The sequence below is a fragment of the Pseudorasbora parva genome, chromosome 17 (genome assembly GCF_024679245.1).
Source record: "Pseudorasbora parva isolate DD20220531a chromosome 17, ASM2467924v1, whole genome shotgun sequence".
Taxonomy (NCBI): Eukaryota; Metazoa; Chordata; class Actinopteri; order Cypriniformes; family Gobionidae; genus Pseudorasbora; species Pseudorasbora parva.
The window spans coordinates 10088140-10110575 of NC_090188.1; the positions used below are offsets into that span (position 1 = coordinate 10088140).

Sequence of the window (22436 nt, forward strand, 5' to 3'; positions counted from 1 at the left end):
TTTTATGTGGTGTATTTTTATAATATATTACTATGTACAGACTTTATACATTTTGCATATTCAATATTTAAATTGACTAATTTAATATTCACTATTTCAAGTACAGTTTAACAAATATATAGCCTTTTCTTAAATATCAGATCATGTTAGGCTTGAATTACTGCTGTGATTACTAGCTTGGGAAAGTACACATTTCCTTCTATAGAGCATTTCCTCAATAGAATTATCATGCAATCTCCTTGCAGAGGATGTAGCAATGATTGCATATAGGCCTGCAATAGATGTGCTTTAATCTTTACTTTTAGTCATTAATTACTTCACATTTATGGTCTAAGTAGGCAATTTCTTATTAAAGTGATTTACAAGCAAATACAGAATTAACACCATAGGGTACATGTATGAAATTTAAATTTGTGAAAGTATGTTTAATCAGTCACATACTCTACGAGTGAATGTGTTGTTAAACAATAAGGTGCCTATTCGGTAACACTTTATTTTGATAGTCCACTTTAGACATTCTACTAACGATAAGTAACTTTGCAACTACATGTCAACTAACTGTCTGTCATTAGAGTATAAGTAGACTGTCTGATTAATATTTACTAAAACTTTATTTTTTCGGTCCCCCAACAGACATTCTACTGACTATAAGTAAATTGGCAACTACAATTCAACTTATTCTTCTAACCCGAACCCTAAAACCTAACCATAACCTACCAGTCTACTGACAGTCTACTAATACTCTAATGAGAGTTAGCTGACACGTAGTTGCAAAGTTACTTATAGTTAGTAGAATGTCTAAAGTGGACTATCAAAATAAAGTGTAACCCCATATTCTGTGATCACTTTAGGTGGCCACCTTTCTTCAAAATGTCAAGAGGGACTGTATTATACTTTTTATCAAACCAAAAAGTTTTTTTTTTTTTTTTTTTTTTTGATTGGTTGCAAAACAAGCTTAATAAGTGATTTATTGTTATAAGCTATTAAAGTTAAAAAAATATGCTATTGTTATTTGCAACCTGTACAGATCAATGACAAGAAAATACAATGAAATAATCTAAGAGGTTTTCAGTCTTTTAAAGCTGGGACCGAGATGGCTCTTGCGCATGTTGCCCAGTTGGGGCCCACCTGTTGATTAGTGCCATGCTATATGAAATTCATGTGGGAAATTGGCATGGGGCCATTATGGAACCCACAGACAATCCCATATTGAGCACAATTTTCAGGCAATTTTAAACCCACATGGGCCCCACATACTTATGTTTTCTGGGTTAAAGCTGGGGCCGAGATGGGTCTTGTGCATGCTGTCCAGTTGGGGCCCACTTAGTGGTAAGTGCCATCCTATATGAAATCCATCTGGGCAAATAACATGGGGCCATTATGGAACCTGTGGACATTTCTATATGGGGCACATTTTTCAGCCCATTTCATACCTACATGGGCCCACATAAAAATGTTGGCTGGGATGATGAACGTTGAGGAAAATATATTACAAATATAAAAGAAAAATATATTCACGTTTTCAGAAAAAAACAAACAAAGGGTATATGTGTATAATAAAAATAAAAAAGCGATTCAATTCTTTGTAGATGTCCATAGTTCTGAATGCTTTGCGGCTTGAAAGTCTTTGTAATGTTTAAAAATAAATGATCATGAATAGAGTTTTCCTAACATTTTATTTTTTGGACAGAAAAACACAATCCATACAGTGACAATAAAGATACAGAAATTTGAAATGCTAGGGAAACATAGAAATACATTAAAAAAGTGCATGCTTGCAAAATTCTAAGCGATTTTGTTTCTTCAAAAGGGTAATATAGATTGAATATAATATTTCACTTCATTTTTAAATGCTATGAATGTTTTTTGTTTGTTTGTTTGTTTGTTTTTTTACCTGCAATTTTACATTTTTTGGATATGAAATTTGGCCATTAAATATAAATATATATATATATATATATATATATATATATATATATATATATATATATATATATATATATATATATATATAAAAAGAGTGAAAGTCTTTTTATCTTTGGAGTTTACAATAATACTTAAAAGAACATAATTATTTTTTTTAAATAAAAGCTTTTTCCTAATTACTGTAAACATACGAGTCAATGGACGTCATGGGCACGTCATACGCGGTGGGCGTGGCTGACTTTAGGGCGTGATCCTGCTTGGGCAAACGTCCAAATTCAGCCCACCCAGCCTTGTGAGACTTTTGCTATAGTGTGTCACATATACATTTTAAAAAAAACAAGAAAAAAACACAACCTACAGGAGCCGGAGAGCTATACTGTGAGTGTGAACGCATATCCTAAAACGACTAATTTCATGCAACTGCTCTTTTAATCTGTACACTGCAATAGGTTACGCCATGTTTGACAGACTTATGGAAAGATTACAATAGCATTTCTTTATTACCAAACAAAGTGAGTCATGGTGAACGAAGTCACATGTTTTGTATTTAGTTAAAAGATTGTTTGGTGTATGACAGTCATGGAAAGTATGAGTCCCACCCACCTCATTAAATATTACGCTGCGTGTCTCACGCACGAGCACAGAGGTACTCTGTACCTAGGAAGTGACGGCCCGCTGTTTAAACTGTAAGTAACACATACTCTTTTACACGATATGCGGTCTGTTAACGTCTATACTATTAAAGTAGTCATAAAGATGTTGAGTGAGCTGTTATGTAAACGTTTATGCGCTTTCTGTTCTGTAAATCCTGTAAACCACTTCATTATTTTAAGCGTCTGTAAGCCTTCTTCCAGCTAGCATTTTCAAGAGATCCGCCCATAATGTTGTGTAGGCTATTAATAATCTTCTACTTCGCTTCGCATATTTAAGATTCCGGCTAATTTAAGGTTCTCCAGCAAAATCCAGTTACATTCTGTAGAGGAAGAATGTTTTATGAGACGAAAACGTGTTAATGTGACAGAACTCCAGTTGCGATACACAAGACTCGAACTGTTAACTATTTTGTGGGGGGGGGAAAAACCAACAACTATGGGATAGATTTTAAAAAATGGACTTTTGGAAACCTGTATAGCCAATTTTTATTCTTGACTGAGAATAAACCTGAAAAGAGAAACTTTTAATTTGGGCCTCGATGGAAATCTGTCTCTTTTTATCTAATTAGGGCACATGTTAATAGTGTTCAGATGTGTGTTGCTCATATGGTGTTGGGCTGTTGCAGAAATGATCTATAAATGTTGTAAAAATATAAAAAAATCGGTAATATTTATAATGTTCAAAACCTATTTTAATAACATTTAACATCAGGTATTGTTTATGATGAACATGGGAATAACATATCAAAGATAATAAATAAAATTAAAATCTATCTATCTACTCCTAAAATAAAAAATAAAAATCCAAAAAGTAGTTTTCGCAGCGATGCTAGGCTATACAATTCTTACATTTAATGTAACTAATAATTTTTTTCTTACTTTGAAGACCATTTCAATCATCTAAAATAACCTTTTTTTCATTGAACATTGAAATGTTCCATGAATATTAATGGTTCTTCATAGAAACATATATGATAATAAAGAACCTTGAGTGATGCATTTAAGCTTGTCATTTAAAAAAAATAGTAGGCTACCATGTTAATTTATTTGTGTACTTGTAAGATGTTTACTTTGCATAGTTATTAAATGAATTAGATGTACAGAGTCATTTACTTATTTATATTTTCAATGCGTATTTTCATTATTTCACAAAACTAATTGGTTGAATCTTGCCTTGTTGAAGACCTCAGCTTTAGAGAAAGTAAAACGTTTACAGTAAAAAAAAAAAAAAAAACTGTTGCGCTAGATAGTGCTGGTTTGACATTCTAATGCATGTCATTAACATTCTTAAAAAAAAATCTATCCTGATTTAAGCCCTCTGCCTTAAATGCTCTTTTTGAAGGTCTCTGTAAGACTTCAGTATGACTTAAACACCCACTGTTTGCATTTGCATTATTACATGTGGAACCCTCTCAAATACTTGTACACATTTTTTTGTTAGTTTTTTTACTATTACAGCTGTCGAGATTAACGAATCGTGAAACTGTGGATTATTTTTAGATCTATTCCTATCACATGAAAGGGCGCAGTGATGAGTTTTGAGTAGACAGACAGTCTGTTCGTGTGAATGAAGTGATTTCGTCATTGCAATGCGATTTCTCTCGCAAAATACTTTGACCACAACTAACAGCAAACGCTCTCTGTAGTTTAATCACGATGTAAATAACAGGTTTTTTTCATGCTACTAAGAGAAACAATGTGATTATGTGATCAAAACGATCATTATGGGTATTCTCTAGTCTAGGCACTGAGTGCATAGATATACGTATACATTTGGTTGAGTGTAGGCCTACATCATACACTTGTTATCGCGATGTATTATGGGATTGAATAAGTGCACTCAATTGTCCAATGGGATCATTTTCACTTGGGACATGCTAGGTGGCAACATAGGATTCCATTCATTATGCTAAGCTAAGCTAGCGGCAACCCTGCCAAAAACAATTCATGCGGAGAGACAAAAATGCATTTGCCTACATATCTAAATGTAGGAAAGAAGTTGAATAAGCGCTATTTCTAAAAACGGTGGAGTGTTCCGTTAAGGGTGAAGGGGGCGTTTTCTTTGGGGCGTGGTATTTAATGACAATTGTTTTCTGCTGCCATGTTTATCAACATCCGATCATTTGTACGATGAGATTGGTGGCCTTACGAATATTTCATAAACGTGAACACAACACTGCAATTAAATGATTTCTGGGCTCGTTTCTAATTAGGAGATCGGTGTGCGTATTGCATCATATGTTGAGGTGTGGTGCTTTCTATCAGCAGCGTTCATCTCTAAAAGTCTGTTTATTTTTACCCTTGCTACTACACAACTTCCCTCCCACACTGAGTAAATGTGATAAGACCGTGTGCTTAGTCTGTGTGTTTTACTTTCAAATTCATCATTGTGACCACAAGTGTGAACATAGGCTGCATATTATATATTGGCCTAGCTAGTTATTCCTTTATGTAAGTTCACAAAGTATGTAAATCTCTCTGAGATAATGCGCCAAGGGTCAATAAGCAATATTATGAAAGCTCTTTTTCATATCTTAAACGCTCCTATCATGTTATCCATATAGTTTGTGCCCTATGTACTGTCTGTGTGTATTATATTTCCTCTGCTGTAGAGAGCATTATTTTTCTTCACTGACTCATTGTTAGTTATTTAGCATAAGTGAAAAAGCATGACACTGACACAGCCTATAGACCTTTATCAGGGACAGGGTAGTGCCATATTTATTTTCTACAGTTTGTGCCATTGTAAATACTTTAAATCTATTCCTCACAGCCTTGTTTACATCAGTGTTAAATGCAATATGGCGTCTAACCTGACAAGGTCCAGAATTAAAAACTCCATTAATTGTCTCGGAAAATTGATTTTGAATGATGGATTTTTTATATATATTAATATTGTGTATGTGTGTGTGTGTGTGTGTTGAGATATTTAGAAATTAAATGTTTAATTAAATAAGTTAAAAACAGTCTTGTCACTTCTATAGAAGCATGTACCATCATGTAACAACCTCAGAGCTCATGCTACGTCAGTGCTGAAAGGTTATGTTATCAATGAAAAAATATTTCCTTATGGAAAATATGAATGGGATTCTTACTTCCTGAACATGGCTAGTTTTCTATAGCAGCAGTACAGGGCAGAGCTTCAGCTGTAGTTTATGTAATGTGTTTCCATGGTTTCTGCCACATGGGAACTTCTCGTTTAGATACACTGACTTCTGTTAATGTTTGGTTAAAAAAAAGATTTGAGAGCATAGCCACTATTTTCCACTTAGGGTTTATGTTTTGGTGCACTTCAAAGGAAAGTGTGAGTAGTCATGTCAGAAGGGGAAAAAACTGTGACTAGAGGGATTTTTTTTTTTTTTTACATATAAATCAAAATTGTGTATAAGAAAGTGAAACCAACTTTAAATAGTTTTATTTATTGACCTATGTTATGTTGTAATTTTCATGCTAGATTTTGGCAGTGGCATACTAAAGGTAAATTGCTTTGTTTTCAGACTAACATCTCACACTCAACATCTCAAGTCAGGTGTTAAACACGGCAGAAGGTGTCAGTTTTGATTGTTGTCAACAAACTGAACTAAAAGGAAATGAGTGGCATTTCTATAATAGAACATGCTTGCAAAACTATTTAAAAATGAGCCCTAAAACTGAATCTACACAATATTAGTAGGCTGTAGTACTGACCATTTTAAATCATTAGCTTGATTTAAATTGGATAGTATGAATTGGATAGAACTGCTTTTTTATGTATAATTACTATATAAAGCAGATCATGATTTACAGCTGTAAATAGGCATTGATTTGAGACGTTTTTAGATGTACAGCAGTCTTTTCTCTCTAAGGGCTCATTGACATTGTCACTCAAGCAGCACAAGAGCAGATGCAGCATTATGTTTGGATTATAGGGCCTGAAGGATGAAGCTTATGTATCCTCTTATTGCAGGCCAACCCAAAAGCTGACATCACTCTGGATTCCTTGATTCAAAAAGGCCAGTTTAACATATGAACGTCAACATATGAATGTTGATACCCAAATACAATAAACAAACTGTCAAAGTTACACAACTTGAGCATCACCACCACTAAGCTTTTGACAACATTTTCAGTCTGGACTTAAAATCTACAAGTTGGAAAGTTTAAATAGTTTGCAAAAATTTGAGTATAAACTCAGAAAACAAGGATGTAAAACGGACTAGTGAGTAGATGAGTTTTCAGCTCATGATGTTTAGCCTAAAGGGATATTTCAAACTAAATTTTTCATTAATTACTCACCCTCATGTCGTTCCAATCCCGCAAAACTTTCGTTCATCTTTGGAACACAAATTATTTCTGATAAAATTTAAAAGCTTTCTGTTCCTCCATTGACAACTATGCATCTACCATTTTGACACTTCATAAAAGATTCATAAAACTAATCCATATGAATGAACCTCATTGGTTCTCACATGTCAAGCGAACATGCTTGAGCTTCCGTTTACCACAACTGATGATGAATGCTTATATGTGAATAAAACTCTTAAGTCTGTTCATCATATAAAGTAATCGTGGCTATTCAAATTTGGATTAAACTGCTTAACTCATTTGGATTAGTTTTACGATCTCTTTATGAACCTTTTTAAGTGTCAAAGTGGTAGTTGCGTAGCTTTCAATGAAGGGACAGAAAGCTCTTAGGTTTCATAAAAAAGATCTCCATTTGTGTTCTTAAGGTGAACGAAAGTCTTACGGGTTTGGAATGACGTGAGGGTGAATAAATGCTAACAGAATTTTCATTTTGTGGGGAACTAAACCTTTAATGTCCCTGACAGCATCTGTAGTCCCATTTAGCCACATATTAGTAGCATAAAAGCCAAAAAAACAATTACCTATTGATTTCGGAATGATGGAGGCCTTGTCTGCATTTTCTTTCAAGCAATTAAAGTTCTAAACTTTTAAATATTGTTCTTTAAATGTGGTCTACAATTCAAGCTTATGAAGATTTCATTTTTATATAATTTTGGTAAATGAAACGCATCTCTTTTTTTTCTTCAATTTTAGGCATGACAATGAGCTATCCAGGCTATCCTCCCCAGACCGGCTATCCTCCCCAGGCCGGTGGATACCCACCTCAAGCAGGGGCGTACCCTCCTGCTGCAGGGGGCTATCCCCCTCAACCTGGGATGTACCCCCCACAGGCGGGTGGATACCCTCCCCAATCTGGTGCTTACCCGTCACAGCCAGGTGCCTATCCTGGTCAGCCAGGTGCCTATCCTGGCCAACCCGGTGCTTATCCTGGCCAGCCTGGATCATTTGCTCCTCCACCCTCAGGTGAGTCAAAGTAAAGCCAGGAAACTGAACTTATCTTGATGTTATCTGGATAGATGATTTCCATATGTGCATTGTGCACAATGTATTTCCTTACATCATACTCATTGTTTGTATTTGAATTGTTGAATTATGAAGTTTGTATGGACACTTTAGTCATAAAGTCATGAATATTGATATTGACATTGTAATGTGGAATTTTGAGGTGGAGCCAATAGAAAAATGTGACTCAGACTGTAGAATGTATAGTTAGTCACAAATGCTAGCTGGCTTCTAGCATTGTCTTGCTTTCATTTGGAAGCTCTTCTTTTGAGAGACCCAGAAAGAGATCTGTGTGTTTTTTTTTTGTGCCAGAGGTCACATGGATTATATTATTGAATGAGCGCATATGAATGCTTCACAACATGTTCTGTTTAGGAGGAACACATTGACTTGTTGGCTAGTGTGTCACACATTGTCCAGAATATGGTTGCTTTAGCTATTTTTCCATACCAAAATATGCTTTGTTTGATGTGTATACATGCTAGCGATTTTGACCTTCCTATATTTTGTTTGTCGGTATTATTTTATTCATTGAAATGTTCTGAAAGCTAAGGCTTTCTTCACACTTCTCTCACAAATCTGATTTGATTTTCAGATTTGATCTTTAGCACAGTCAGATAAGATCTGTTCAAACAGGGTAACCAATATCCAGATGCAGCAGTGGTTTTAAGCATCAACACAATGCCAAGACAATTCCTCATGCAGAAACTGACAGTGGCTGTCAGTGTGTAAATTCTGCCTCTGCTCATGCCTATCATGATCTCGCTGTGGCGCTTAACTCCTTGACACATGAGAGAACATAAACGCTAGAGGTACTACATACATTCATGTAGTGCTTTGAAATCCGCTGATTCGTTCACTTATTCATTATTTACATTCCTTACTTGCTACTCAAATTGTTTGCTATCAGATGAAAGCGCTGGCAAACATTAATGTATTTATATTTGATGACGCTACATGCATACTGAAAAAAGTCAGCTTCCCAGTCTATTCCATGTCAACTAACCAAATATGCAAGTCAAGAGTTAAATATTATAATATTTAAAAATAAATGTAGAAACATCTAGCAGAGAGAGCTTAATTATGTGCAATGTCAGTGCAGTGTTAGCTGATACTTATTACCATAACAAAATCTGCTGCTCTGGATTCACAGAGTGTTTTTGTTCTGTCATATCACATCAAAACAGGTTCAGAACTGAAAATGATTTTTTATATAGTTACAAGATGGGGCGATGCAGGGCCCTCAGGGTACTGCACAGAATAATGATCAAAAGTTGATGTCTATTAGCCTGACATATGAAGCACAATGTTTTCCCCTACACATGCTGTATTTTGATGTTTACTGGTCATTTTATTTCTGTAATCTGACATGTGAGACAGGATAGTCAATAAGCAAGATGCACGACATGAATTTTTTAGGTTGTGAAAAATAGGCTGGAATTTTTAAGAGACATTATATAGCAGAATGGAGTCAGGTGGTTTGAGGAGGGCCATTGAAAAGTAAGAAGGATTAGAGACAAAGGAAGCCCAAGTTTTTACATTTTTCTATTTAGAATAACATGCACCAGAGAACCATGCACAATAAGATCAGTAACATGTTTTTAAAAAGTAAACGTGGTCGGTTTTGAAGTTGTGTTAACTGTGGAGTGCATTGATGTTGTTCGGTCATAGTTTTTTGTTTTTTTTGTTTATGTGCTTGCTTGATTTTAAATGCATGTATTTGCAGGAGGTTGGGGTGCTCCAGGTGCTCCTATTGGCCTGGATAATTTGCAGAATCCCGCATTCAACGCATCAAATCTTGCAGGAATGGTAAGTTCTGCAATGAAATGATGATGTAATGTATAATCAGAAAGGACATTGATCTCCATTGTCAACAGAACAGATGCAGGTTATTTGATTCCAGTCAGCATGAAATGCACAGCCTTGGCTGAAATTGCATCAGATCCTTCCTTTATCAGCTTTTACAAAACTGTGCTCTTGTGACAATGACATTGATCTTGTATCATTTATCTGTCATCCGAATGTGCTTTGACCAACAAATTTGGCCCCATTCAATTTACTGATGCACAAGCTTCTTTACAGTTTTCTCCGTAATCAAATTTACTCATCAGAGGAAATGTGAACAAGTGTGGATCTATTGAACTAGTGCAGTGAGGGCAATAATTCACCCAGCACCAGTCAGAACAAAGAGGAGTGTAAATAATCATTAAGATTAACCCTCACCTGTTAACCCTCGTTAATCACCTGTTAACCCTCATGAAAAAGAATTACACTATGCATACTTTTAAAAAGAGCACTTATTACAAAAATTATATACTTAAAATATATACTTAGGGTTAGTTCACCCAAAAATGAAAATTATTTCATTAATTACTCACCCTCATGTCATTGGACACCCGTAAGACCTTCGTTCATCTTCGTAACATAAATGAAGATTTTTTTGTTGAAAGCTGATGGCTGAGAAAGCCTTCAGAAAGGCCTCCATTAGCATTCAGTACATTTCCACTGACCCACTCACAACTGACAGTACACCTCAGGAAACATTATAAAATAATAAAAAAAATCCATGCCATGGGACCTTTTAAAGGGATAGTTCTCCCAAAAATCCTAGGTGTATATATGATATTCTTCTTTTAGACGAATACAATCAGAATTATATATTTAAAAAAATGTCCTGGCTAATCCAAGCATTATAATGGCAGTGAATGGTAGCCCAAAATTTGAAGCCCAATAAACTGCATCCATCCATTATAAAAGTAATCCACATGACCCTGTGGGGTTAATAAAGGCCATCTGAAATAAATTAGTGGGTTTGTGTAAGAAAAATGTCCATATTTAAAACTTTATAAAGTAAAATATCTAGCTTCCGGCGGATCACTTTACATTCAATTTACGAAGATTGTGTAACGCCTCTCGCAGTTCGAAAAATGCGTACAGTCCGACATCATCGTCAGTTACGCTTTTTCTGTAAGTGTATTTTCTTGTGGAATTTCATGTGTCATAATTTGAAATGTACCTCTGGGATGTAAAAGTGCTCAAAAGTTAAATAAACCCTTATATTCTGGCGATAGGCTACCTTGGTTTCTAGATTTTGGTGTCGGTGTCAGTGTCAGCCATTGCAAACACACGCACATATTGGTTAACCACTGATTTTGATAGAAATATTTTTGTATTTTGGTGGTTTAGCTAGACTTAAATAACTGGTTTCATTACTCCTGCAGTACTTCAGCATTTAGGGTCACAGCAAAGGAAAACTTTGTTAATTTGGAAGCATGTAAATGTTACAGTTAAACAGTTACTCTGTGACAACCATGTGTAATATGATGCGAGTGGCTTAAGTCAACAGTGCAAAGCCACACTATGTAAACGTAGCTTTATATAAATGCACACTTGTTCAACATCCTCCTTATCTCCCTGTCCTGGCCTTAATCATCTGTTTGTCCATCAGTATTGTCATTTCAAGGCTGTATATGTGTAATTTCCTGAAAACGTCTGCTCTACTGTCCTAACTGTCATGCTTGCTCTTTGCTTTGTGCTTTTTTTATCGCCCCCTCAAATTTTTCCATCACAGGCAAATCAGTTCGCCAATAGTGGATTTAGCCCAAATCCGTCCATGTTCTCTCAAGTGCCTGGTGGCTATCCTGCCCCCCAACCTGGGGGCCCACCTGCCCCTTCCCCTAACCAGCCCTATGGCATGTACCCTCAGCCAGGAGGAGGTATGCCCCAAGGTCCGGGAATGGGATACCCTGGAGGGCCACCCCCTGGTCAGCAGATGCCGGGCTTCCCAAACGCCCCAGCACCCAATCCTTCCGTGCCTAACTATCCCAAAGCACCCTCACCCAACCCGTCCATGCCCGCGTACGGGGGAGGTTACGGAGGAGGTGCACCTGCTGTTCCAGCTATCAATGTAAATTACCTCAATTAAATTAATTGTATTTTTTAAAAAATAATAATTTGTGTGTAGAATTTATTGCATTATATAGTTGTGTTCTGACTTCCCTCTTGTTTTATTTGTAGCGTGGATTCAGAGGGACCATCCAAGACTTCCCTGGAGCTGATCCGCTAAAAGACGCGGAAGTCCTCAGGAAGGCCATGAAGGGCTTCGGTGGGTTATTGTTCATGTTCATTTTCCACTCAAGGCCTTGATATGCCCAGGGCGAAGTTCTCGCTCTTCACTTCGGGATAAAAAGAAGTTTGAAATACCTGAGAAATGTTAGCGAACATCCTGATGTTGCCCGCACTTCTAAGACGTAACAATGTGGTGCATGCTTTCCTCTCAAAACGAACCACAAAATAACAATGGTGGGAAAACATCAGTTAAAGGACGACTCTGATGAAAAATGAACCTAGGGGTGATTAACACATGGTTGCCGATTAGATCGTTCTCTGGGATTCGTTTTCATGAAAATCGAATGTAAAGAGTTTTATCTCTAAAAACAGATTCCCTTAGAACACTTGTCTATGAGGCACAGATTAAGTAAAATTAAATTGCTAGTTAATACCACTAACAAGGCTCAGATTAGCCTCACACTAACACGGTAGCATAATGAGGGTCCCTACATGCAAACCGAAGCATTGAGAACTTTGTACAAACAGTTTACTAAGAAGATACTTTATAAAGACAGTGCATTACGCATATACAGACAGGAGCCATCTTGTCTCGACGAAATGAGCCATGAACGCTGTACTAAGTGTTGAACTGTGACTTGAAATCTCATAGGGTCCATTGTTTCCGGAAGAAAGCACTGATCGCAACAGAGACAATAAATAAATTACAATTAAAATGTCCATGTAATTAGATTTAACAAACTTAATTCCTATCGACCAGCTCACTTAGCACAGCATTCGTTGCTCGACTCGTCGAGACTGTTTTCCAAGATGGCTCCTGTCTGTATACGCATAATGGACTGTCTTTCTAAAGTATCTTCTTATAAAGTATCTAAATTGTTTGTACATTTACAAAATTCTCAATGCTTCGGTTTGCATGTAGGGACCCTCATTATGCTACTGTGTTAGTGTGAGGCTATTTTGAGCCTTGTTAGTGGTATTAACTAGCGATTTAATTTTACTTAATCTGTGCCCCATATGCAAATGTTATAAGCTCATCTGTTTTTAGAGATAAAACTCTTTACATTCGATTTTCATGAAAACGCATTCCTGAGAAAGATCTACTCGGTAACCATGTGTTAATTACCCCTAGGTTCATTTTTCACCGGAGTTATCCTTTAAGAATGCATCTGATCTTGGTAACATGGATATGTTTGCATGACCTCTGTAATTCGCCACTTCAGTCAAGTCTATATATATATATATATATATATATAGCACTTTATACAATAGATTTCTTTACAGCAAGCAGCTTTACGGTATTAAACGTGAAAAACCAGTGTCAGTGGCACTTTCAATTAGAATTATAACTTCAGTTTCTACTATTAAGCAGCTCTCCAGTCAGTAAGTTCATGTTTTTGCTTGTGTCTGACCTCCAATGAACCCGAGAGGATTGCAAAGTCAAAGAAGGTGGAGCAAGCCTACCTATTACATAATAGAGTAATAGACCAATGTTAGTTCAAATATGATAATCAGCCAGAGCGTACTTTCCAGTTTCAAACACCTGAAACTAATTCTTAAACGTTGTTTTGGCCTGATTTTGTTCAAAATGTCGGCACACCAGTTTGTTCTTTGATTTTGCTTGAAAAAACATAGAGGCCTTATTTCATGGGAAGCTGCATCGTTAATTCTCCCTCTGGGGGTAAAGGGTGTTCTGTTCTATCTATCTATCTGTCTATCTATATCTATCTATCTATCTGTCTGTCTGTCTGTCTGTCTGTCTGTCTGTCTGTCTGTCTGTCTGTCATTATTTATATTATGCCTATCTATTATTAATCTTGTTAGGTTGGACCGCTTTGTGATACAGGTGGCGATTATTTTCAAATACTGGGAGCTTTTTTTTGGACTGACATGGAATACAATATGAGCTTTCCCTGAAAATGACTCATCTGTTTACTATATGCTGCTAATATACAAACGCATGTTTCAACAGGCACTGATGAACAAGCCATCATTAATTTGCTTGGAAGTCGCTCCAACAAGCAGCGTGTACCTCTCTTGGTGTCATACAAGACTGCCTATGGAAAGGTAATGAAGAGCATTGGCACTTTTTAGATATTGCTATTCAGCAGACAGAGCACCAGTTCCTCTAGAGCTTTGTTTTATTGCACATGGGTTTATTTTAAACAGCTAGTCATCTATGAATCATGATGTGCTACTTGCTGTTATCTATATAGTAAGAGGTAGGTGGTATTATTGGGAGGGACTAGTTTCATTCTAGAGAGCATTTAATTAGACAAATATTTGGTCAATTGTTTGTCCCAATATTTTTGGACAATTTTCCCAAAGGACAAAGACTAAAAGCTATAAAAAGATGCTAAGATATTTTTGCCAATATGTTGTTATTGGGTCTTTAAGATAAGCAACATTGTGTATTTATGTAACCCAATGTTTACAGGACTTGGTCAAGGACCTGAAGTCTGAGCTTTCAGGGAACTTTGAGAAAGCGGTGCTAGCCATGTTGAAGACTCCAGCTCAGTATGATGCAAGTGAGCTTAAAGAGGCCATCAAGGTTTGTGAAATTACTTTATTAAGAGAATTCAGAAAAGCATTCAAAATTATTTAATCATACATTATGCAACTTGGGACCCTCAAATGAATAACTGATGCAATATAATATATAAACACTGGATTTAGAAAATATAATTATAATAATTGATAAACCATTCAAAGGTTAGTATTAAAGGTAGGGTAGGTAATTTTGGTGAGGCTAGCAATAGCAAGCTAGCTTTGAAAACATGCTAACTCACCCCTCCTTCAGAGCGTCTCCAAAGCCACACCTTCTCCGAAACACATGAACGCACACAGCCAGAGCAGAGTCTGCGACGCGTCACAAGAGACTGTGTTAAATGACCACGTCTCAAAGCACATAGCATTGCAATAATAATGAACATAAACAACTTACAGAGCTCGGACTTCTACCACCTGACTGCTACAGATTTATTCCGGCATGGATGGTGTTGACATAGAAACATAATTCTGAAGTAGAACGTCACGGCTCGCCATCTCTTAATTACGGAAATTACGACATGGTGTGAATGCAGCAGAAGCTCGTTGTTTTGGTTCAGGAGAAACTATAAAAGGTGCCGGTGACTGTCAACATCTCTGCATAGCCTCATAAAACACACTGATGGTGTATGATGTCTGCAAGAGCAGAGTGCGCGGAGGTATGGAAATATGTAGGTTGACAGACAGGTTGGACATCCTTTTATAGCATTCGGACCAATGATTGGGCAAACATTTTTTGGTCCTGAGACTTCCACATGTTATAATATTTAGACCACTGCTATTATTTTTTTGTTATCAGGATGTGAAGAGTTTCAAACAGTATAACAAAAAGTGTTCATGATCAAAACATTGCCTACTCAAGCTTTATTTAATCAAACATTGATACGTTTATTCAGCAAGGACACTTTGCTGTTTTTGAACTATTTATTCATCAAAGAATCCTGAAAAAATGTATCACGATTACTGCTAAAAAATATTTAATATTAAATATTAAACTATTTTCATCCTGAGCACCACATCTGAATATTCGAATGATTTCTGAAAGTTCTGGTGACACTGGAGTAATGATGCTGAAAGTTCAGCTTTGAATCACAGAAATAAATTAGATTTCAAAATATATTAAAATAGAAAATGGTTATTTTAAGCTGTAATGATATTCCACAATATTACTGTTTTTACTGTTTTTGGTCAAATAAATGCAGCCTTGGTGAGCATAAAAGGATTAAAACAAATTTGATTAGATGTTTTATATATGCCATTAATACAACTGTAATCTGCTGAATATTTCACAGGGAGCAGGGACAGATGAAGCCTGTCTGATTGAAATCCTGTCCTCTCGCTCTAATGCAGAGATCCGAGAAATCAATCAAATTTTCAAAGCCGGTACGTACTCGACTCATATCCCTTAATTCCTTCCCTTCGCAATTACAGATCTGATTACTTCCCAATCAAGCATCGGGTACATGTCATACACATTTTAATTTAAATCTTGACAGTAAAGCGGGATGAATTGGGATAGATAACACTCAATGTTCCTGTTTTAGAGAATAAGAAGTCACTGGAGGATGCCATAATAGGCGACACATCTGGACATTTCCGCAGACTTCTGGTCTCTCTTGCTCAGGTACACAGATGTTGTGGTTTTGTTTTAAAAAAGTATGGTAATTTGTCCTCTGCATTTAACCCCTCGAAGTTAGTGCACATGAATTTAATTATAAAAACTTCATATTTTTAGTTGTAACTTATTATTTTCTTAAAGGGTAATCGCGATGAGACTGACAATGTGGACATCTCATTAGCTAAACAAGATGCTCAGGTAATTATTGATATAAAAAATGTGTTTCTCAGTCTTTAAAGAGGGCCTACCAATACTCTAATTGTGTTCTTCTGCAGACTCTGTATCAAGCAGGGGAAAATAAAGTTGGCACAGATGAGTCAAAGTTCAATGCTATCCTGTGTGCTCGGAGCAAAGCTCACCTCAGAGCAGGTACGTCATGGCCCTTTTACTGCAATAGTAGTATTGTTTTATCAAGTCAAAGTCCTTTTAGGTAGGGCAGATCACTCCATGCCATGCCACCCCCAGGCAGATTGCTTTCTTTCTAGTTAATTGGTACTGCCTACTTGAATGGGGAAAGAACAGAATCTCCAAACCTGTTCGTCAAGGTTACTGTACTGTAGCATATATTAAGTCAGAAATAATTAGGATGCATTGCTGCTGCTTTAGCTCAAATCAGGCTAAATAACTGTATTTTTCAGGCCGGTCCAGCTAATGAGTAAAACAAAAATTAAAAACAACAAACAATACTTCTATTGAGGAGGTGATTAGATGTACCATTGTGCATATATTGATTTTAAGTCAAGTCACCTTTATTAATATAGCACTGCGATAAGTTTCAAAGCAGCTTTACAGTGATAATCCGTAACACATTTATTGTTATTATTAATTTGAATAGCTAATTATTAATTAGCTATTCAGATAAAGTCAGTTCAATGTTGATGAAGTCCTGTGGTAAAGATAATCAATTATTAAATTAGTTGATTTTATCATTTCATCCATTCATGATGTTATGGTCCAGCTCAGTTCAGTTCTCATACAACAGCGTTGGTATAGTCAGATGAGATCAATAACACTGTTGAATGTTACCAAATGAGATTTCTTCTATTTGTTTCTCTACAAGGGATCCCTCTCCTCCTCATATACTGTCTACTGTTAAGTTCAATTAATGAATATCTCGAGGAATGTATGAAAATCTTGAGTAGTCTACTTTTTTACTTCAAGCCAACCCTCATTAGGTCTAGGAAGACGCGATTGGCAGGGCTCAATTCGAGGGGCGGGATAAATGGTTGTCTTTCAAATTCCCTCTGCACGCGATAGGATAGCACTACAACCAACCAGAGCGCTATCAGTGGTGAGGCAACAATCACAAGCGGGTTGTGGTTTGAGTCCTATACCTTTTCCCACCACTGGATGTCTACCAAATGAAATATTTTAGACATTAATATTTTAGCATTACCGGACAGATGTATTTTTTTTATAATATCAACCAAATACTATAAAATATCTTGATTTTAAATAATGGTCTTCACTTTATATTAGGTCGCCTTAACTACTATGTACTTACATCAAAAAATAAGTACAATGTATTTATTGTGTTCATATTGTATTGCAAAACACTTTGGCTGACATTGAGGTGGGATACGGGTAAAGTTAGGGACAGGTTTGTGGGATGGGTAAGTTTAAGGGTAGGGTTAGGTGTAAGGGAAGTGTCAACAGTGTAATAATTAGAAATGTAACTACAGAAAATAATTACAGATTAATTACAAGCAGGTCACTTTTAAAATGTAAGTAAAATGTAAAAACATGTATGTACACAATAAGTGCATTATATCGAATGGTTAATTTAAATGTTAGTACATAGTATTTAAGGCCTGATAAAGTGGCCCACCTAATATAAAGTGGGTCCGACTCCGAAGAAAAAGTCATCTTGAGGCCCGTTGTGGGCCCGGCCCCCTGGTTGAGAACCAGAGAATATAATGATGATTGAGTTCCTCCTATATACTCTTAAGGCACTGATATATTTACGGCAGTTATTTTTTGTTCTTCGCTTAGTATACTCCAGCAGTATACTATTAGTGAACAACCTGATGCCACCTACACTGCTGAGAGTGCCGTTTAGATGAAAATGTAAATATGTGCTGCAGCTTTACTTTCCATAAAAAAATAAATGCACAAAAATGAAAGCGGTGAGAAAACAGCAGCTGAAGCATCTGATCATAGCGATGTGGATGTTTGCACGAGCTCTGCAATTCTGCACTCCAACATGTCACTATAAAGATTATTTAAAAGCAAGCAGCTTTATAGTATAAAACATGAAAAACAGTGTCAGTGTCTCTTCATTTTCTACTACAAAGCGACGCTCCAGTGTGTTCATGTTTTTACTTGTGGACATTAACTGGAGAAGATTTCCACGTGAATATAGAGCCGCATCTACATCTTGCGTAATCGCCACGGATCAATGCTAGTTTGAAGGTGTTTACCAGTCAGAGCAAGGAGTTTGCGTTGGAAAACTTTTTTTTGGCCTGATGTTCTTTGAAATCACATCCCACCAGTTAATTCTTCGATGATGCTATCTGGGCCTTAAAAGTGTGAAAAAGCTCAGGAACTTCCAAATGCTGCCACATGGGCAGCCACAATTTCAGTTTTGGATCTGGCTTTGCAGTCAACCAACTCTTCCCCAGGCTGTAGATGTCATTTTGATAATTATGACTCATGTCTCAACATGCTTTCCAGTGGAAACTCTTGAATCCGCCTCTAAATCAACATACTTACTATGTCATTTCCTGTTTTTTCATAGGACGGTTATTAAAGAGTTATATATTGTTCTAGTTAAACAATATGTGCAATACTGGTCATATATTTATCCAATTAAAATATCATTTTTGACATTTTGTTTTTGAATGAAGCATGCTCTCCAAGGCTGCATTTATTTGATCAAAAGTACAGTCAAAAACAGGTAATTTTGTGAAATTTTGTTTTCTACTTTGATCGATTTTTAAAAAGTAATTTATTTCTGTGATTGCAAAGCTGAATTTTCAGCATAATGTCACATTATCCTTCATAATTTATTCTAATATTTCTTATCAGTATTTAAAAAAGTTTTGCTGCTTAATATTTTTGTGTAAAACAATTCCGAAGAACAGCATTTATCTGAATAAAAGTAGTGAAGTCTAATCACTTTCATTTATGTAGCACTTTTTACATTTTAGATTATTTTAAAGCAGCTTTACAATGATGATAGGAAATTAATATAAGATAGATTGTTTTGGTTGTACTTCAGCTCAAAACAAAAAGTTCATATCTAGCTAAAATAAGTTTTTGATTGATTGATTTCCGTTGTAAAAAAAATCAACCAATTTACCAATTTTTTTCAAAAACACACATTGATCCCAAACATTTGAACAACGGTGTATATTGCACAACAGTTATTAAATGGTAGGCTATTCCATTCAGCCATAGGGGACAGTTTAATGAACATTATGTTGGTGTTGCTTTGTAATTAAAAGTATTGATTGTGCTTTAAAGTTCATTACTGTACTCTTCCATGCTCATTAACAGCCGCTCGTGTGTGAAATAGCCGCTGTATTAATGTGTTTATGTTGACAGTGTTCAATGAGTACCAGCACATGTGTGGCAGAGACATTGAGAAGAGTATCGACAGGGAGATGTCTGGAGACCTGGAGAGCGGCATGCTGGCAGTCGGTGAGCTTTCTGATCTGCCATCTAGAATCGCTTGATAAAGTCTTCTCATTAAATCCTCATAATTGTATTTTTTAACTTGCTCTCCATCCTGCTGGCCCCCTTAAGAGTAAAGCTGTTATAGGGTAAATATGTGGTAATATGTTTTTAATCACACAACGTGATTCATAACCCATAAGGTAGCAGACATGTGCTTGCTGTGTCATAGTGCATGACTTCCTTTCAGTCGGTGCAGTGTTCATCATGAGATGTGTTTAGTGTGTCCTTTCAGTTTGCTGTTATGAACAGTCAGGCTTTCTCTTATAAATGAGTTTCACTTTCACAATCTGTTTTATTTTACCATTTAAGTTTCAATATTCTTCTTGCTTGCTGTGTTGTACACATCTTATCAGCTGCAGGGTGATTTGCGTATGATAAGTCTAAATATGTTTTTCTGTATGCAGTGAAATGCATTAAGAACACACCGGCCTACTTTGCTGAGAGACTCTACAAGGCCATGAGGGTGAGACTCATTCCTCTCTGTGCGGTTCATCTTTACTGTCTACAGTGTAAAAATGAAGACTGATAATGATTAATTACAACAAACAAATCATTTTGTTTGAAGTCAAACTGTGTTAATTCTTTCACCGATATGGAATTTTCAAGCAATCCATGTTTTCACTGTTATATGGTAGGGGGCGCTATTAGACATCTTCTAAAAAAATACAGAATCTCCAGATCAAAACACAGGCATAAAAAGCAGAAACATTCATTAAAAGCATTGCTCATGCATGTTGTAGTCTTGTAAAAATATGATTTTTCTTTTTTCTCCTCTTTAAAAAAAAGTTTTAAAAAAAAAGTTTTTTTTTTAATTTATGAAACGCACCCACATTCAAGTGAAGCAGAGATTCCTGTTTTTTTTTTTCTTTTGATATATTGCATGTTCAGATATTTATACAACAAAATATATAAATTGTCACAAAAAAAAAAACTGCCTTTTTTTTCTCCCTACACTACGACGGGGAAAGAGTTCAAGACAGTACATGAAGTGCCCCTAGGTTGTATGTCAGAAGAAAGTTTTATTTATAGCAGAAAAAGTATGTTTTATATTTAAGTATTTATAGGTGACTATTGCGCGCACGTGCACACTCCTACAGGCGCGCACACACAGATTCTAATTTCATGAAAGTTGAAAGTGGCCTGAGGCTTTCAGATCAGGACACACTCAGAAACTAAGAATCAGTTTCTGTTTTGATTTTACAGGGAGCAGGAACCAAGGATCGCACTCTGATTCGCATCATGGTGACCCGCTCTGAGGTGGACATGCTGGACATTCGTCAGGAATACATGAAGAATTATGGGAAATCTCTATACACAGCCATATCTGTGAGTGCCTGTGCAACCACCCCTCAAACTATGCTTTACATTTTTTGAGAAGTGAAAGTGACAAATCCATACAATTTCTAATCAAATCAATCTGCATTTCTAGGGAGACACCTCAGGGGATTATAAGAAACTACTGCTGAAGCTCTGTGGTGGAAGCGATTAGAGGCTACAGATGATCACGACACTCAGAGGACATAAAGCCACGCCACGATTCCCACACATCTTATGCATTACTCTAATTTGCACTCTATTACACACTTGCATGTTTTACTGTACTTAATGCAAAGGCACTTGTGTGCATATATGCTGCATGTTATATCTTCATGCTCTTTTAGTACTACATCTTTATTTTTAAAAGTAGAAAACTATATCTTACGTGCCTTCTATGCTGAAAGCAGTGGCTTAGTGTATGATTGTTTCATATCAGAAAGAGTGCATGTGTTTTGATGTATTTGTTTCCTCCAAGTATGCCTTGTTTGCAAGAAAATGTATTTAGAAAAAGTATTGTGCACACATCTGAATGCCAAAATCATTTTTACACATTTATGTATTCTAAGTAATGCATAATATAATGGGGGAAATGTGCCATAAATGTTAGTTTTTGTCATAAAGTTCAGCATTTTATAGTAAAGAAATTAATATTTACTGCATCATATGCATAATTAAATAATTTTGTTTTTATTTTAAATTACTATAAACCCTTTTTTTTTGTTCTTGTAGCCTTGGTTTGCAAACCAGCTCCCTATTGAGGAAAAAAAGAGATAATGATGGTGCTGTCTTTGTGTTTCTCATTTGCTTACTCTGTACATAGCCAAGACACACATGAAATGCTAAGTAAATCCTGCCTGAAAGAGATTATAACTCAAGCGTTCAACTCAAATTAACTGGGTATTTCTTCAACAGCCCCCTTGGTATATCAGTGCTGACTTCTGAAGCCAACTAAACTGTGACCGCAAAACACTGATAAATATTAATATATGCATTCATATAATTATTCCTACTAGATCAGGCATGACCAGCATTACAATAAACAGAAGATGGGAGACTTCATATCTGAAGTGACATTACCTAGGCAAAAGTGATCATGATCATAATTAGACCTAAATATAAGGATAAAACCTGTCATAAATGACATGGTCATTTTAATTTTATATATATACATACACACACACACATGCATAAATGTGTGTGTGGTTATACAAAACCTGCTGAACACAAAAGAAGATATATTGAAGAATGTTAGTAACCGAACAGTTGATGGGCCATATTGACTT

The 22436-nt window shown here is 36.0% G+C and overlaps 1 protein-coding gene across 3 annotated transcripts; it reads left to right on the forward strand.

Moving 5' to 3' along the window:
• The first annotated feature begins 2286 nt into the window (after positions 1–2286).
• anxa11a (annexin A11a) lies at positions 2287–22036 on the forward strand. Of its 3 annotated transcripts, none has more exons than XM_067421135.1 (15): positions 2287–2304; positions 7617–7886; positions 9652–9734; positions 11497–11832; positions 11943–12030; positions 13966–14060; positions 14431–14544; positions 15833–15923; positions 16085–16164; positions 16300–16356; positions 16434–16527; positions 19705–19800; positions 20241–20299; positions 21040–21162; positions 21266–22036. In XM_067421135.1, the coding sequence occupies exons 2-15, from the start codon at positions 7619–7621 to the stop codon at positions 21323–21325; spliced, it is 1644 nt and encodes a 547-aa protein (XP_067277236.1). In that variant the 5' UTR covers positions 2287–2304; positions 7617–7618; the 3' UTR covers positions 21326–22036. The 3 variants fall into 3 exon arrangements, with proteins under 3 accessions (XP_067277236.1, XP_067277235.1, XP_067277237.1); XM_067421134.1 differs by lacking the exon at positions 2287–2304 and adding an exon at positions 2525–2612; XM_067421136.1 differs by lacking the exon at positions 2287–2304 and adding an exon at positions 2525–2612 and having other exon boundaries at positions 11632–11832.
• Positions 22037–22436: the final 400 nt, after the last annotated feature.